The sequence below is a fragment of the Macaca fascicularis genome, chromosome 18 (genome assembly GCF_037993035.2).
Source record: "Macaca fascicularis isolate 582-1 chromosome 18, T2T-MFA8v1.1".
In the NCBI taxonomy this organism is placed as follows: Eukaryota; Metazoa; Chordata; class Mammalia; order Primates; family Cercopithecidae; genus Macaca; species Macaca fascicularis.
The window spans coordinates 56,555,256-56,574,085 of NC_088392.1; the positions used below are offsets into that span (position 1 = coordinate 56,555,256).

Below are 18,830 nucleotides of genomic sequence, written 5' to 3' on the forward strand. Positions count from 1 at the left end.
GAACATATATACATATGTAACAAACCTGCACGTTGTGCACATGTACCCTAGAACTTAAAGTATAATGAAAATAAAAAATAAAAAATAAAATAAAGAAAAATCCACATTGCTAATTTTTTAAATAATAGGATGTCAACACTTTTTATGTGTGTATTTTGTGTGGCACATATATAAAATATTAAATGATGTCTGTGAAATTGACTTTTACTATCTTTTATTTTAAAGAAGTGCTTAATGTTATCTAAATGCTGATTTCAAATATATACTAATGGCCATGCTAAAGATTTTAAAAATATACTCTGATTATAAAAGCAGTACATAGGAATAGATGTTCATTTATAGAAAATGCTGTGAAGATGATTTTAGTTTCTCATTTGACCTATTGAGATGATGTATTATATTAATATTTAACCATTTTTAAATTCATTAGATGAACTCTGCTTGGTTATGGTTTATTGTTCTTTTAATTTACTGCTGAGTTTGATTTGCAAGGATTTTATTTAAGATTTTGCATCCATATTCATAAGTGAGTCTGTATTCCGGTGTTCTTAATTTGTGCTATATTTGATAGATGCTCTTATCAGGATTATGCCAGCTTTATAAAATGAATTTTGAAACCTTTCTTCCATTCTTATTACCTAAATAATTAATACATATTTAAATAACTTTCTCTTTAAGATTTGATAGAACACCTTGGTGATTTTTTTCCATTGTTTGAATTATTATTTTCTTTTTCATGGGCCACTGTTTTATTTAATAACATAATTGTCCTATCAAGCTATGTATTTCTTCTTGAGGTTAATGTTGAATTTTTAATGGCCCAGGAAATAATCTAAATGGATGAAGATTTCCAAATATATTACCATAGCATGACATGGAATGCTTGCTTCCAGTTTTGCTGTTATGTTGTTTCTAATTGTATATGTATTTTCGCTTTTTAAATTAGATTTAAAAATTTTTAATAATGTATTTAAAAAGAAAGGATTTTTAGATTCAATAATTTTAGAATTTTCAAACTTTTAATGTGTTAATATGTACTTTTATAGTTACAATTTCTTCCTTTTTTCTTTGGGCTTATTCTTTTACTTTTTACTTTTCACTTCCCTGTTTTTCATGTTTAATGGGTGTGTGTGTGTGTGTGTGTGTGTGTGTGTGTGTGTACATTCATTCTTTCCCCAACAGCTACAGTGCAGTTGCATTTCCTGATATTCTTTGTGGAAAATTCTTTGAAAGTCATTTCTGTCTTCAATTTCTCTCCTTGCATTCTCACATAAGATTATTCCAGTCAGGATCTGCCCTACAAACTCTGCTTCAACTGCTATTAATGAATCCTGTTTTCTTCCTTACAACCCTCAGAAAATCTGATGGGATTCATTATAGAAACTATGACATAAAGTTATTTTAAGGCATGTTTTGAAAGGCATAAATACTTAATGCTGATTCCTGAAAGTTTAGAATATACTCAAGCGAATAGAAAATATTGATCTATGATATCGCCATCCAGATGTAGTCACTGTTAAATTTTTTTTTTGTATAGAAACACACAGGCCTTATAATATATAAAAATAATGATATTATATGCATACAGTAATTGATGGCATATTTCTTCTTTCATGACATAAAAACTTATTTCAATATTATATTTTACAATTAATTTTAAAGGCTTTAGAGTCTCTTTTTTAACTTTTAAGTTCAGGGATACATGTGCAGGTTTGTTACACAGGTAACCTTATGTCATGGGGGTTTGTTGTACAGGTTATTTTGTCACCCAGGTACTAAGCCTAGGACCCATTAGTTATTTTTTCTGATACTCTCCCTCTCCCACCCTCCACTCTCTCACAGGCCTCAATGTGTGTTGTTACCCTCTATGTATCCATGTATTCTCATCATTTAGCTCCCACTTATAAATGAGAACATGTGGCATTTGGTTTTCTGTTCCTGTGTTAGTTTGCAAAGGATAATGGCCTCCAGCTTCCACCATGTCCCTGCAAAGTACATAATCTTGCTCTTTTTATGACTACATGGTATTTCATGGTATATATGTACCACATTTTCTTTGTCAGGTCTATCATTAATAGGCATTTAGGTTTGATTCCAAGTCTTTGCTATTGTGAATAGTGCTGCAATGAACATATATACACATGTGTATTTTAACAGAATGATTTATATTCCTTTGGGTATGGACCCAGTAATGGGACTGCCAGATTGAATGCTGCATTTAGGTCTTTGTGGAATCACCACACTGTCATACACAACGATGAACTAATTTACAATCACACCAACAGGGTATAAGTATTCCTTTTTCTCCACAATCTCCCCAGCATCTGTTATTTTTTTTGGCTTTTTAGTAACAGCCATTCTGTCTCGTGTGAGATAATATTTCATTGTGGTTTTGTTTGCATTTTTCTAATGATCAGTGATGTGGAGCTTTTTTTCATATGCTTGGCCACATGTAAGTCTTTTAAAAAGTGTCTGCTCATGTCCTTTGCCCACTTTTTAATGTGGTTACTTGGTTTTCTCTTGTAAATTTAAGTTCCTTGTAAATGCTAGATATTAGACCTTTGCTAGATACATAATTTGCAAAAATTTTCTCCCATTCTGTAGGTTGTCTGTTTACTCCGTTGATACTTTCTCTTGCTGTGCAGAAACTGTTTAGTTTAATTAGGTTCCATTTGTCAATTTTTAGTTTTGTGGCAATTGCTTTTGGCATCTTGGTCATGAAATCTTTGCCTGTGCCTTTGTCCTGAGTGGTGTCGCCTAGGTTGTCTTCCAAGGTTTTTGTAGTTTTGGGTTTTACATTTAAGTCTCTAATCCATCTTGATTTAATTTTTGTTTGTGGTGTAAGGAAGGGGTCCAATTTCAATCTTGTGCATACGGCTAGCCAGTTTTTTTCTATACTAGCTATTTTGTCTGTCATTTCCTGAATAATTTTATCATGATTTTTAGCATCCTTGCCTTGGGTTTCCATGTACTTTTGTAGCTCAATGATCTTCATTCCTATCCATATTCTGAATTCTATTTCTGTCATTTCAAGTATCTTAGCCCAGTTCCGACGCCTTGCTGGAAAGGTAACGTGGTACTTGGAGAAAAGAAGGCACTCTGGCTTTTTGGGTTTTCAGCATTCTTGTGATGGTTCTTTCTCATCTTTGTGGGCTTATCTACCTTCAGTCTTTGAGGTTGGTTACCTTCGGATTTGTTTTTTTGTTTTTTTGGTTTTTGTTTTTTTAAAATCCTGTTGATGACCTTGGGTGTTTAATTGTGATATAATGTGGATTCAGCCGACTGACTTCTGGGAGATTTAAGGGGGCCAGTGTTCATCTCCCATCTCCTAGACTGCATGCTCTGACTTGGGAGGACTTGTATTGGGCCCTGACTTTGCTCTTGGCTCCTTGAGGTTTGGCCTGCACTGGGGAAGCTGAGGTGCAGCAGCTGCAGCAGAGTGCTAGTGGGTGCAGGGGTGTCTGTCTCCCTGCCAGCTTTCACCACAGAGGCAGAGGCAATGCAGCTTATCGGGGGGTGGGGGAAGGAGGCCCCTGCTGGAGACTCTGTGTGTGGTTGCATTGGAGGTGGTGTCGTCTTGGGGCCAGAGTGCCGGTCCGGGCAGGTCTGGGTGCCTTCTCTGTGCCCTGCAAGCAGGAGTGATCACTCAGGGTGTGAGAGGATCCCCTGTTCTCTGCACAGTATTAGCACAAGGGCGAGGCACTGGTGGGGGCGGGGCTTGCTGGCTCTGGGTCCTCCGAGGCTCTCGGAAATGGCCATCATCAGGGATGTTGAGGTTCCAGCTGCACTCCCATGTGCTGGCAGGGCAAGTAAAGCAAAAACTCTCCCATGCAGACATGTGCCAGGGTAGTGATGTGGTGAGTTGCTGTGAGCCCAGGGAGAGCTGAAGTATGGAGAGAGAGCATGTGGGCTGGTGTGTGGCCACAGGGGGCCATCTTACTGGAGCTCTCTTTGGTTAGGTATGGTTTACCGATGCAGAAGCTATGGTGTGGGCCCCACTCGAGACTGCCCTATAAGCAGGTATGGCCAGGCTGGGGACCCATGAGAGGCCAGCAGACTACGGAGTGCACAGGACAGACTAGTCCCATCTGATGTGCACAGCCAGCTTGCAGAGATCAGGTCCCATCGTTCCCCTAGGACTAAAACCTCTTACAGGAGCAAGTTGAGCCTAGAGACATGGCCACCCCTAGCTGTGCTCCACTACAGATGCTCTCGCACCAAACCCTCTAGGCTTCACATCAGTTGGCTTGCTGCCCTTACCACTTCTCGAGGAGGCTCTCCTTGCCACCTTAAGTGTCCAGGGTGGTCGAGGGGTCCCTTCTTGCTGAGGTTTCAGAGGCCCGTGGCAAGAGCAGGTTGCTCCTAGCCATTTCCACTCACCCATTCCTCTGGCACTGTTGTGGTTCAAAAATGAGCCCCCATATGCGATAGCCCTTGCAGGGTTCCCAGCTTTCTCCCCCTTCAACCCAGCTTGTGTGTCCACTCTTGGTGTCTTCCCTCTGAAGATCTGTTAAAAGCATGCCAGTAGTCTCAGTCCTTCCATGGGAGCTGTTCCACTGGTCTGCACCTAGTTGGCCATCTTGCCCTGTCTCTCTTTAGAGTTTCTTAAACCCTTGTCATTGGATATTAAGTGTGTTTTAATTTTTAAGTATTATAAACGAAGCTGTAATAAATATCTCTAAAACTTTTAAATTGAACATAACTATTCATTTTAAGCAAAATGGTATTGTGATAACAAATAATGAAAGTTGAATTATATTATACAGTAGTACAAGAAGCACAGGTAAAAATGATATATCTTAGCATTCTGCCAAAGCTTAAATAATTTGCCAGTATTTTCACGTTTTCCAAAATTCTTAAAACCTTAACTTTACCCTTTTTCAATTCACTTTTAAGAAGACATCTTTATGAATTGAATTTCATATCATTAACTCTGTGGGGTTATAAGACTTGTCGCATTGTCTGTTGGATCTTGTATGGCAACTGGTTCACAATTTTGTACTATATTCACCCTTTAATTGTATAATTTAGATGTTGGCATTGGCATTGTTTCCTTGAATATAAAATAAGTTTTGAACATTTAAACATAACCAAAACTACATAATAACTCTTGGTGATTAAATTGTTTAAATCTAGTCCTTCCTTCATATACCTTATGATTTAAATTATTTAATTTTTAAGATAAAAATTGTTTTTGTCTTTAATGATTATTATATTGTAAAAGAGACAGATTTTGGAAGTTTTGTAATTGATTTCAGTGAAATGGAGAGCTAAGAAAACTTACTCTCATTGCAATAAATAGCACATATTTAAAATCACTGTAATTTTGTATAGATTTGATGCCATATGATTAACTCTTAGATGAATCTATCCATTTTAATTTTATATATATTATCTTTCCATATTGTCCAGCAGATTTCTTGTACTTCACAGTCTGCATTTAGAGGTAATTTCTGTGTATTAAATACTGTCAGTACTGGTTGCTAATAGTAATATTCTCTAAAGGATAAAATGCTACAAGGTTGGTAAATTCAATCACTTTCTAGCTGCTGTACTGATTTTGTATTTGACACAATAAAGCCTATATTCTGTATATAAATGCTAAAATTTTAGTTTTATGTTTAGGCATAATATAAAAATATTATTCAATCAATTTTAATTGAAGTTACTTTTAGAAGGGTGGATTTATAGGCTTCTTAAACAAGAGGGCATCAAGGAAATTTAAGGGTGTTACTTCTCAACTACTTTAGTGTAGCCAAAAATAGAGAAGTGATTATCTTTTAAAAAAATGATGGATTTGGCTTCTTTCTCATGAAATAAATATATATATACACACATATGTGTATATATATGTGTGTGTATATATATATGTATATATTTTAGGATCATTGTAAAGTCATAATTTCTTTCTTTAGTTTCAGAGGTCCAAAAAAACAAAGACATTTCACCCCAGGATATATCAAACCTATATAGTTTCATCTGTACTTGATTAGATGATGAGATTTTGGACATTAGAGATAATAACATTTAGATGCAAGTTTGTGCTTTGGTTGGAGATTTGTGGGCACCCTCAGAGGAGGTGAATGTATTTTGCGTATGGGTGGGATGTGGATCCTGGACCCCGGGAGCGCAGTGTGGTATGCAGAATCTGGGCCCTCATAATTTGTGCCCTTCATGTCATGCTTGTAAATATGCAAGGTTATATGGGCAGAAGGATTTTGTAGATGTAATTGTGTTTATAATCAGTGCCATTAGATTGGGAGATTATCCTGGATTGTAATGGTAATTACATGAGTCTTTGAAAGCATAACTTTCTTCTGGCTGAGAGCAGAACAAGTCAGAAATGTAGAGTCAGAGAGTTCCAAAGCATGAGAAGTGCTCAGCCAGTCATTGCTGACTTGAAGATGGGAGGGGGCCACATAGAAACTGTGAAAAGATAATACATTCTGCCTGGAACTGTAATGAGATTACAACCTTAATGAGATTAGAAATGGTTTATCCCCCAGAGCCTCTAAAGGAGAGCCCAGGCCAACTGAAACCTTCATTACAGCTTGTGAGACCCTAAGCAGAGTCCTGACCTAGCTCACCAGCATTCTGACTTATAGAAACACGGGATAGTAAACAGGCATTATTTTAAGTCAATAAGATGATACTATTCAAATGGTTCAATTACATTTTGTGTCAGGAGCATTTTTAAAAGATTTCCTCATATAGAATTTGCAAGATTTTGAAAAGCGTATTCTTAAATTTTTTTTTTTGTACGTCTAGTTGAGGATTTCTCTTTTATTAATTCTTCTAACTGGTTATATTTGGTTTACGAAGTAAATAATGATAATTCTTGTTGTACTAATTTACTAATTTTAAAAATTATTTATGTTACTCATCATCATTTATCTGGAGTTTTCCAGGAATACTATTATTTCATCTGCAATTAGAGATATTTTTTATTAATTCTTATGCCTTCAATCATTATTTTTTATCTGATTACATTGGTTAATACTTTTAATACAATGTTACATAGTAGTGGAAATAAGTGGCATCCTTGCTATGCCACACTCTTAATGGGATTGCTACTAGTATTTCTATTCCGTTAAATATGATGCTGGCTTTAAGATTCAATATATGTTTTATCATGTTAGTAAAGTATTGTCACTTTCAATGTATTGAGTAGTTTTTAAAATTGGGAATGGGTATTGAATTTTCTCAAGAATCTTTTCTGCCTCTATGGAGAAGCTCATGTAATATTTCTCTCATTATCTATAATACAGTAAATTAAATTAATGGATTTTCTAATTTGAACCTTGAATTGTTAGAATAAATCTTACTTGACCATTATATCTCTCATCCTTTCTTAAACACACCCCAATTTTCTTTTTACCATCGCCATTAAACCTTAGGTCACCAGTGATTTCCATTTTGCTAAATCTAATCATTATTCTTTTGTCCTCATCTTAATTAACTTACACACACCACTTAACCAAGTTGATTATACCCTTAGCCTTGGAAATTTTTTCTTTTGGCTTCCAGAACACATTCTTCATGGTTTTTGCTACTTTTCTGGATTCTTCTTCTCAGTTCCCTCTACTGGTTTCTTTATATCTCCTCAAACCCCCAAAATTTGAGAACCCCAGTGCTTGGTCTTTTATAACAAATCTTATATATCTAACTGCCAACTCTTAATCTCCGCTTAGATGTCTAGCAAGTATCTCAAGTTTAACTGTCCTAAAATTGTACTTCAGACGTGGAACCACTCTGTAACCTGCATTCTTCCCTATTTCAGTTTATGACAATTCAAATCTTCCAGCTTTTCAGGCCACAACATTTGAAATATGCACTTAAATGCATTTATTTATTAAAATGAAACGTTCATTTATTTTGTGAATTTCTGGGCCAAAGAATACACATGTTCAGCTTTAGTAGACAATGCCAAAAAGTTTTCCCAAAGCATTATGCATTTTTCTATGCCTAACATCATGTCTGAGAGATCCAGCTTCAGATTCACAGTACCATCTAATATTGTCATTTATTTATTTATTTACTTACTTTAGAAACGGGGTCTTGCTCTGTTGCCCATTTTACAGTACAGTGGCAAAATCACACCTCACTGTAACCTTGAACTCCTGTGCTCAAGCCATCCTTTCACTTTAGCCTCCCAAGTAGCTGGAACTACAAGTGTACACCTGGCTTTTTTTTTTTTTTTTAGTAGAGATGGGATCTTGCTATGTTGCCCAGGCTGGTCTTAAACTCTTGGCCTGAAGTAATCCTCCTGCCTAGCTCTCCCAAAGAGCTGGGATTTCAGAAGTGTGTCGCAGCACCTGGCCAGTATTTATTTTTAATTGTAGTCCTTTTGGAGGACTCGGCTTTCAAATTTGCATTTGTCTGATGACTAATGGGGCTAAACATTTTAAAAGCAGTTAGTTAGAATGTTAGTCAGAGGCTAGCACAGAGACTCGGACTCAAAATTTCTCCTCCATGTTCTAGTTGTGACCTATTTGTTACTTCTTTTTGAGATTCTATTTTCTGGACTGAAAAAAATGGATATTTGTTAATTTGAGTTTTTAGGAATCTGAAAAAAAAATTTAGGCATTGAAGTGTTGATTAAAGATGAATATACATAAAGGCCTTCAAATTCATCTAAACAGCATAGTTTATCATTTATATTAATGATAAATTATTTTATCATTTAATAACTTAGTTTTTGTTTGTATTTCTGTGTTTAATCTTCCATTCAAGTTGCATATATTAAGAATATACCACATTTAAGGCTGAGGTGAGAGAATGGCATGAACTGGGGAGGCGGAGCTTCCAGTGAGCCGAGGAGATTGCACCACTGCACTCTAGCCTGGATGACAGAGCAAGACTCTGTCTGAATAAAAAAAAAAAAGAAAAAAAAATACCACATTTAAAGCATTGCTCTGTGAATTTCTAATATTACTAAATTACCAATTGTTTTAAATGTTGCACAGTCTCTTTCCTCAGAGATAGAGTTGTGCTGAACAGTTTTTCCCACCCGGATGTTTCCATTATTTTTATTCACAACTATTAGCAGTAATTTATATTTTGTGAATGAATGTTTCAGCCAATTTATACAAATGGGATTATGAAGATAAGTGTTGCCTTTCTTAAATTCTTCTTAAATGTTATTAAGTAACATGTTCACTGAGATAAATGGTGTAAAATAAATAGATCTACAGATTTAGTAATTAACCTTATCTCCTACTGTCTTCTCATTTCTGATTCCCCATAAAATAGTCAATGTTACCCGTATAATGTGTCATTTTGCACATATTAGCCTATGCTCCTATAAGTATGTATTAGGTTATAGTCTATATATATATATCTGTATTATTTGTTTTTGCTATCTGATTTTCACAAAAACAAGCTTGTCCTATACACACATTTAGTAATCTTGCTATTTTACTTAAAAATATTTTTTTTAATTTGATGTGGATATACATCAAGGTTATTAGATGTGAATCTAATGCACTCTTTTAAACAGTAAACAAATATTACATACTAGGAACATGCCATAATATCAATCAGGGCACAGCGCAGGAAACAGAAATCCCTCTACTTTAGGAGAAAAAAATTTAGATACCAACAAATTTGCAAATCTGGCAGAAAAAGCCCTGGGTTGGACATCCAAAAATGTTTCCCAGATTGAGCATAGAAGCTACAGCATCTGAGGCTGTCCATGGAACTCTTGAGTTCAAAAGCCACAGTATTCAGCCTATCCCTGCTCTGGGATCAGGAAGCTGGGGTCTCGAAGTATTAACCACTGCTGCTAATTCTACAGTGCCTCAGTATCCATAGCTGGAAGATGGGCACTACAACTCAGCTACAAATAGCTCAAACTTAGCTCAAGTCTTCATGACCTTACTTGCCAGTAGAGATAATACATACAAAACTGAACTAAGCCAGAAGCAAACAGAAATCAGGAAGAAGACCATTACCTTCCACTTTCCATAATATACATAACTAAATCTCTGATCTGTTGAAACCAATTTGCATCCTAAACTTTTTCAGCAAGTAAAACCAGAAACCCCTCCCTCCCTCCTCCTTTCCCTGCCCTGCCCTGCCCTCCCCTCCCCTCCCCTTTCCTTCCCTTCCTCCAAGTAAAACTAGAAAAACCTCCCTTCCTCTCTTCCTCCCTTCCCCTTCCCCTTCCCTACCTTCCTTTCTGTTATTTTTATTTTCCTAGGCTTTGCTACCCAAGAAAGCCCATTAGGAGGAAAATGAAATGGAGGTTTACTGACCAGTAAACATGATTCACCTTAATGACAATGTATTCAATTATTTAACTTTTAAATAAATTCAGATTGAAAAATAGTTATTAACCACTGCAAACAATACTAAAATGAATAACTTTATATTTGTTGTTGTTATGAATTGGTTCTTTCTATGTGATAGATTCTCGAAAGTTGAATTGTTGGATTAGAACTAAATATGTTTTTCAAAATAATTATTACTGAAATATTTTCTAAAACATCTGTATACATATGCACATATATTTATATATTAGGAGCAATAGAAATATATGATTTCTGTCATTTTTCCCAGAATGGTAGGTATTTTTAAATTATACCAACCTAATTGTTGCATAAAAAAGTGTTACATTAATTTCCATGTTCCTGCCCGACAGCAAAGTAAATACATTTTTTCCTTATTAGCCATTTAAATTTCATTTTCAATGCAAAGATTTCCATTAATGGTATACTATTTGATTTTAGATATTCTGATGATTAATATTTTTGAAGTTGTATATTTATTATTATTTATATTGGGAAAGGAGTGACTCCATGGACTTATTACTTAGGCCAGGGCTAAAGTAATTGTACTTATCCAAAAGTTGCAGATTGCAAGAATTACACATGCAGTGCTTAAGGTGTGCTCATGATTATCCCATAACTTCATTTAGTAGGCCTTCCGCAAGCATTTATCGAAGGCATAGTGGTGCAAATCATTAATTTTGGCCCTTAGGCACTGAATTTTCATGTTTATTTTTTGATTTTTTTTTTCCACTGAAAAATACTTTGTAAACCTGACAAAGACTGACAATTGTTTGGTGTGTAAAATATAAAATAATTTTATGCATCTGAGTTACTTGAGGCTAGATAATCTTTTCAAGGGTTATTTATGTTGTAGAGTCTGTCAGTATTTTATTTCTTTTTATGACTGAGTAGTTTCCATTTTCTAAGTACATGACAGTTTGTTTATCCATTCTTTAGTAGATGGACTTTTGGCTGTTTCCACTTTTTTTTGACTCTTAAGAATAATGCCACTCTTAAATATTCACTACAACTTTTGCATAATGTGTTTCATTTTCCTTGGTTATATATCTAGGAGTGGAATTGCCAGGTCATGTGATAGCTCGATGTTTAACATTTTGAGGAAATGCTGAACTATTTTCCAAAGTGACTACAATATTTTACATTGCCATAGCGATTTATAAGAGTTTCAATTCTAACACATTCTCAGCAAAAATCAGTATTATCTGTCCATTTTTTCCCCCCTTTTTAAATAAAGCCATCCTTAGTGGGTATATAGTGGCATCTCACTGTGGTTTTGATTTGCATTTCCATAGTCACTAATAATGGAAAGTGGCTTTTCCTGTGTTTGTCATTTGTATATCTTCCTTGGAGAAATGTCTTTTCAAATCTTTTGTCCATTTTCTATTCCGTTCTTTTTCACTTTTTATTGAGTTGTAAGTATTCTTTCTGTAGTTCGGATATTAGACACTCATCAGATTATTTGAAAATATTTTCTCCCACTCCATGTCATGTCTTTTCACTTTCATGTTAGTATACTTGAAGCAGAAGATATTAAAAAGTTTAAAAACTAAAAGTTTGTAATTTTGATGGAGTCTTATTTATCTATTTTATCTTTGGTTGCCTATGCTTTAAGTATCATATCTGAGAAATCACTGCTTAACCCAAAGTCTCAAAGACTTATATCTATGTTTTCTTCTAAGATTTGTATGGTTTTAACTATTACATTTATATTTTGTAATCCAACTTTAGTTAATGTTTGTCTATGGTATGAAGTAGAAGTCAAAATTCATTGTTTGTATGTAGATATTCAGTATTTTCAGCAGCATTCTTTGAAAACACTATTTTTTCTCATTGAATTGTCTAGACACTGTTGTTAAAATCAATTGGTAATTAGTGTAGTATGGGTTAATTTCTACATTCTCAATTTTATTCCATTGACTTATATGTCTTTCCTTATGCCAGTACTACAATGTCTTGATTAATGGAGTTTTGTAAATCAATGAGGAGAGCATTGTCATCTTAAAAATATTAAGTGTCTAAATTCATGATTACAGATATATTTTCATTTAGGCCTATTTAATCCCTTTTAACTATGTGTTGTAACTTTCAGTGTACAAGTCTTGCACTGTTTAGTAAAATTTATGCCTCAATTTTTATTCATTTTGACACTATTATAAATAAAATTGTCTTAATTACATTTTTATATTGCTTATTGCTAGTGTATAGAAATACCACCAATGTTTGTGTGTTGTCTTTGTATCCTGCAAGTTGTAAAATTGTTCATTAGGCTCTATAGTTTTTACAAATAGATTATTTAGGACTTTCTCTACACCACTCCTTTTATCTGCAAATACAGATGTTTACTTCTTTCTTTTCAGTCCGGAAATGTTTATTTCTTTTTTTTTTTCCCCTAATTACTTTGATTAGAGCATCAAATACAATGTTAAAAAAAGACAGTGAGAACAAATATCCCATCCTTTCTGATATTAGTGATATTATCCACTTTTCATCAAGTATGAGGTTGGCTTTCACGGGTATATTTTATCAGGATAAGAAAATTTCCCTTTATTGTTACCTTACTGAATTTTTTTTTTATTACAAAAGGGTATAGAAATATTTCAAATGATTTTTCTACATTCATTGAAATAATGAAATGGCTTTGGTCCTTTATTATATTAATATGGTGTTTATTACATTTACTGATTTTTACATTTTGAACCAACCTTGCATTTCTAGATAAATCTCACTTCATCATGGTGTGTAATCCTTTCTGTATGTTTATGGATTCAGCAACTATTTTGTTAAGGATTTTTGTGTCTATATTCACAAGAGATGTCAGATGTCAGTCTATACTTTTCATTTCTTGTGTGTCTTGTCGGGATATGCTATCACAGTGAGACTGCCTCATAGAATAAGCTGGTAAGTGTATATTTCTTTTCTATGTTTTGGAAGATTTTGTGAAAGACTCATCTTGATTCATCTTTTAACATCTAGTAGTATTCACCAGTAAAGCAGTTTGGTTCTGACTTATCTTTGTGAGAAGTTTTTGATGATAAATTCAGTTTATTTGCTTGTTACAGATTTATTCAGATTTTCTGTCTCTTCTTAAGTTTTGTTAGGTGGTGTATTTTTAAGAATTTATTCATTTCACGTTGTTTATCTAATTTGTTGGCATAACATGTTTTATAGTATTCTCTTATAATCACTTTTTGAAGGTTCATAGCAATACTCTCTCTTGAATTTCTGATTTTAATAATTTGAATCTTCTATCTTTTTTCTTGGTCAGTGTATATAGTATTTTATCAAATTTCTTGACCTTTCCAAATAACAAACTTTTGGTTTTGTTGATTCTCTCATTTTTTGCGTGTATTAGAATTCATATTTTTCCCACTGCAGTTTTTTTTAAATTGATTTTCATTCTTTTACTTGCTTTGGGTTTAGTTAGCTCTTTTTCTAATTCTCTTAGATGTAAAGTTAGGTTACTGACATAAGAACTTCTTCTTTAATGTGGGCACTTAAAGCTAGAAATTTCCTTTAAAGCACTGCTCTAACTTCATCCAATAAGTTTCAATGTGTTGTACATTCATTCTCTTTCATCTCAAAATATTTTCTAATCATTCTTGAGATTTCTTCTTATACTTGCTGGTTATTGTTTAATGTTCATATGTTTTGAATTTCCTTCTGTTATTTCTTTCTGTTGTTGATTTATAATTTCATTCTAATATGGCTGGAGAAGGCACTTTGCATGACTTCAGACATGCAGTATGCAGTCTCTATTTTTGTTAAATTTTCTATTTCTCTGTTTAGTTCTGTCAGTTTTTGTTTGATGTATCTTGAAGCTTTGTTGTTGGGTGGATTGATATTCGTGATTGTTATGTCTTGATTAATTGACCCTTCTGTTATTATAAAATGTCATTCTTTGTTTGTTCTAGCAATTTTTATTCTAAAGTCTATTTTGTCTGATATTAATCTAGCCACTTCAGCTCTAACATGGTTGCTGTTTGCATGGAATTTCTTTTTCCAGCCTTTACTTTTAACATATTTGTGTCTGTGATCTCCCATGTGTCTTTTGTGAACAGTATATGATAGGACCATTTCTTTCAAATTCATTCTGTCAATCTCTATACGTTAATTAGAGGGTTTAATTTATTTACATTTAATGTACTTACTGATAAGGTAGGATTTGTATTTGCCATTCTGCTACTTATTTTCTCTGTGTCTTATGTCTTTGTATTTTCTCTATTCCTTCATTACTGCCTTCTTTTGTATAATACTTTAATTACTTTGTAATTGATTTGACTATAAATTTTTATACTATTTTCCTAGCAATTGCCCTGGGAGTGGAATTCACAATTTAATTTACAAAAAATTATTTTGGATTAATACTAGCAATTTCATTAGTATACACATTTCTTCCTCCTTTATAGCTTTCTTTCTTCCTTTATTTGTCTTGATATTGTATAAATTATATCTTTATACATTGTGTGACTATCAACAGAAATTTACAATTAGTGCTTTATGCAATTGCCTTTCAAATTAGGCAACGAAAAATGGTTACAAAATAATACATTTATACATTTTTAATATTTACCTATACAGTTATGATTACTGGTTGTCTTTTTTTCTTCTTGTGGATTCAAGTTACTGTCTAGCATTCTTTCATCTCAATTTGAAGGATTCCCTTGAGTGTTTCTTATAGAACAGGTTTATCCCAATATTTGATTATCTGGGAATGTCCTAATATCTCTATGTTTTCAAGTTATAGTTTTGCTTGATATAGTATTCTTGGTACTTTTCTTTTATTTCTCTATGTTGTATATGCTAGTATATACTTTCTGTTTCCCATTGTTTTGAGTAAAAAATTATCTGTTAATCGTATTGAAGATCCTTGACATGTGAAGTGTCACTTCTCTCTTGTTGCTTCCAGGATTCTCTCTCTGTCTTTGACTTTTGACAGTTTGATTGTGATGTATCTCAAGTATATATCTTTGAGTTTTTACTACTGGAATTTCTTGGGCTTCCTCAATGTATAAATTAATGTTTTTTAAACCAAATTTTGGAAGTTTTCAGCCATTATTTATTTGAATATACTTTTTGCCTCCCCCCACTTTTCTCTTTTGACTACTTTTACTTTTGTATATATATTGGTATACTTCATGGAATGTCACACAACTATGAAACTCTGTTCATTTTTCATTATTTTTTCTTTCTGTTCTTCAGTCTAGATAATCTCAGTTGACTCATCTTCAGGTTTGATGATTCTTTCTTCTGCCTACTTGAATATGCTGTTGAGTGCAGATAGCAAAAATTTTTTAGTTCAGTTATTTTACTTTTCAACCGTCAAATTTATATTTGAATTTTAAAAATAATTTATATCACTTTATTAATAGTTTCTATTTGCTAAAACATTATTTTAATGCTTTGTTTTAGTTCTTTAGATCCTTGAACATATTTATAATTTCCAATTGGATTAGTAAATAAAATGTCTAATTTTCCTCTGAGACAATTTCTACTGACTAATTTTTTATTCTCTATAGTCTGTACTTTCTTAATTCTTTGAATGTCTCATTTTTAGTTGTTGAAAACTGGACATTTTAAATATAATGTATTTATACTGGACATCATATTTTCACTTCTCCTTAGGATTTGTTCCTGTTGCTGTTTGCTGAAGTAGTAATTTTTGTTGTTTTGTTTAGGGAACTTGCTAACTTAATTCGATAAAGTCTGTTGTCTTTCTTATGTGCAGCCCCTGAAGTCTCTTCTGAGCTGAGGGTCTGTTAATCATTGGATATTAATCCTTAAAATCTGAAAAAAAATTCTCTCTGTCTTTGCAGAAAAGTTCTGTGTGCTTGTTTAGGTTCACCTTCAATAAACAACCAGGCAGTTGCTAACTCTGCCTTAGTTTTGTTATTGTTGTTGCTTCCTGCTTGCATAGAGCCTCAAGATCAGCAGGAGGTGAGAGGTTAAATGGCTTCTCGGGTATTTCCAGAACATGTGGATACCCTGGTCTTTCACACATTCCTGGATATTTGCAGCCTTCTAGATTCCCAGGAGTATGTTGGAGCTTTACAAAGTACTATGGATGTAATTCCACCAGCTTACCCTTTTTAGTTTGTTAGTTCATCTACTGTTTGTTCCAATTTTTAGCCACTATCTCAGGTGGCCACAGAGTTAATCAATTGCCTGTAATTTTTTTGGACAACCATGTTCTGGGGAAAAAGCTTTTCTGGGAGAGAGTTTTTGTGCTGGTGAACTCTGCATCAAATCAAATGCAGACATCCTTGCAAGTGGAGGTTTCCATAAAAACCACCAGAAAGGTCCAATAAAGACTTTTTTTTTTTGAGAATGAGGCTTTGAAAGCATTCTAGCCTGATTCTGCTCCCTCTGGTGGCTGCCAGAAGGCTGCTTTTAACAACAAATTATTCTTTGAGGCTTCTGTGGAGCTGAAGAGACAGGACTAGAAGGTGAAACACTACAAAGCACACCTTACTAAGCTTAGGCTGTTTTTTATTAAATCAGTGCTCCCTAGATTGTTGCAAGCCTTTGGCTAATTTTGAGTGCTGACAAGGCTGATTTGACTTTTTTTTTTGCCAGTTTTTTTTTTTTTTTAATTATTACATTTATATAGGAGGGAGTTTTCAGAGACTCCTGCTTCACTATTTTCCTTGATGTCTCTGCAAGGACATAATCTGGGAATGTTGGCTTTTTATTTTATATTTTTTCATGGTCTTCTTTTATAATTTACATTTTGTTTATGGTGGGTTTTTTTTTGACACACATTTTTATAAAATGTGCTGTCAAACCCATCAACAGATCTCTTAGTTTAAGGTGACACTCTCCTTTAGCCCAAGATTATGCAAATGAAATTTTATTGATTACTCTAATTTGAACATGTTCTGTGTTTGCATTTAGATTTTTATTCCTCTGAAACTTTACTTTTGTTATTATATGAGTTCGATGTGAGGTATAGAGACCACTTTGAATTTTTCTAAACAGAGATTTCGTATTATTTCAGTACCATTAATTAAACAACTTCTCGCTCACTGAATTCAGATATCATTTTTTAAAAATATTGATTTGGATTTATTTCTGGCCTTTAATTTTTCCCTCTGATCTTTACTATGATGAGGAAAATAAATGTTGCCTTAATATAGATGTATTATAGGATGTTTCAGTATCTGGTAGCAAGTTTCCAATATTTATTTTTCAGATAACTTTTGGCTAGTCTCAGGTACCTTTTTTCCATGTGAACTTCATTTAATGCAGTTCAAAAAATACTACTCCATTTTGCTATATTTTTACTCTAATGTTGAGAGAACACACATTATAATCTATTAAACCTTTTTGTAATAAATCATCCTTTTCATGTAAAACTTGATTTAGGGTATTTAATAAGAGTTTTTGTTTACTTTATATAAGTCCTCTACTTTTTGTCAAATTTTTTCCCAAATAATTTATATTTTTGAGAAAACTTTAAAATTATTTCTTCTATATTTTAAAAACAGATTATTACTCTTACAGATAAAAGCTGTTCATTTCCTAATCCTTATATCCCAGCTATTTTACCAAAGTTGTTTATTGTTGTTTTAAATAGAATTCTTCTATTTTTCTAGGTATTTAATCATGTTATTGAAAGTTGAAGATATATTACCTATTCATTTTTAATATTATAATATTAATATTTGATTTTATTATGTAATTATGTTTACTTAGTCTTTCCCAAAGCGTGATTAATAATAATGGTGATAAAAGAGATAATATGGTCTTACTCTTGAGTCTAATGAGGATACATTCAGTATTTTATAATTTATTTTGGTATTTGCTATTGTTTCTTTATATTATATTTGAATAATTTTTTCTTGTACTAGTTTTTTTAAGATATGAAAACTAGATAGTGAGTGAATTTATTAAATGACTGTTTTGCAAAGTGTTAGCATACTTATTTTCTCCTTTAACTTGTTGATGTGATGAATTATAATTCTGAATTTTCTATTGTTTTTCAATTTTTATGTAACGGAAACAAATTCTACTTTATCATGATTAATTTATTTTTTACCTTATGGAAGGATGAAAAGCTACATAATTCACTTGATTCTGTATCTCTTCTTTCTTAGCTGGAAGATTTGAGAAGAGTTTATGACCAACTAATCTGGAAGCAAAAAAGTCAGGAAAATCAGTATCAGGAAGCAGTTAATGATTTTTATGCTGCAGTAAGTTGATTTTTTCCTGCTTCCCACTTAGAATGCCATTCTGTATTTCCAAATATTAACTCATATATCTAAAAGTTATTTCACTATTATACCTTTTGCCTTTTGATAATTAGACATGTATGAATGATTCTTTTATTCTCTTCTTAAAGAAAAAAACATGGGATATTGAGCTTTCTGATGTTGCAAAAGATTATTCAGCTGTTTCTTTGGCATGTACAAAACTGATGGAAGACAATAAAAAACTTGGGATTGATATTAACAAAATAACAGAACAAATCAATGAAAGGTAAATTTGCAAATACATTTTTTCTGATATACCATAGTACAATATATTAAATATAACAAATCT

The 18,830-nt window shown here is 33.1% G+C and overlaps 1 protein-coding gene across 1 annotated transcript in view; it reads left to right on the forward strand.

The window, feature by feature from the left end:
• Positions 1–18,830, forward strand: part of CCDC178 (coiled-coil domain containing 178) — a 462,699-nt gene that overhangs the window by 148,168 nt on the left and 295,701 nt on the right. The window contains exons 13-14 of the mRNA XM_074022193.1: positions 18,386–18,481; positions 18,631–18,767. Of these exons, the coding sequence (XP_073878294.1) occupies positions 18,386–18,481; positions 18,631–18,767 (233 nt within the window). The remainder of the gene's footprint in view (positions 1–18,385; positions 18,482–18,630; positions 18,768–18,830) is intronic.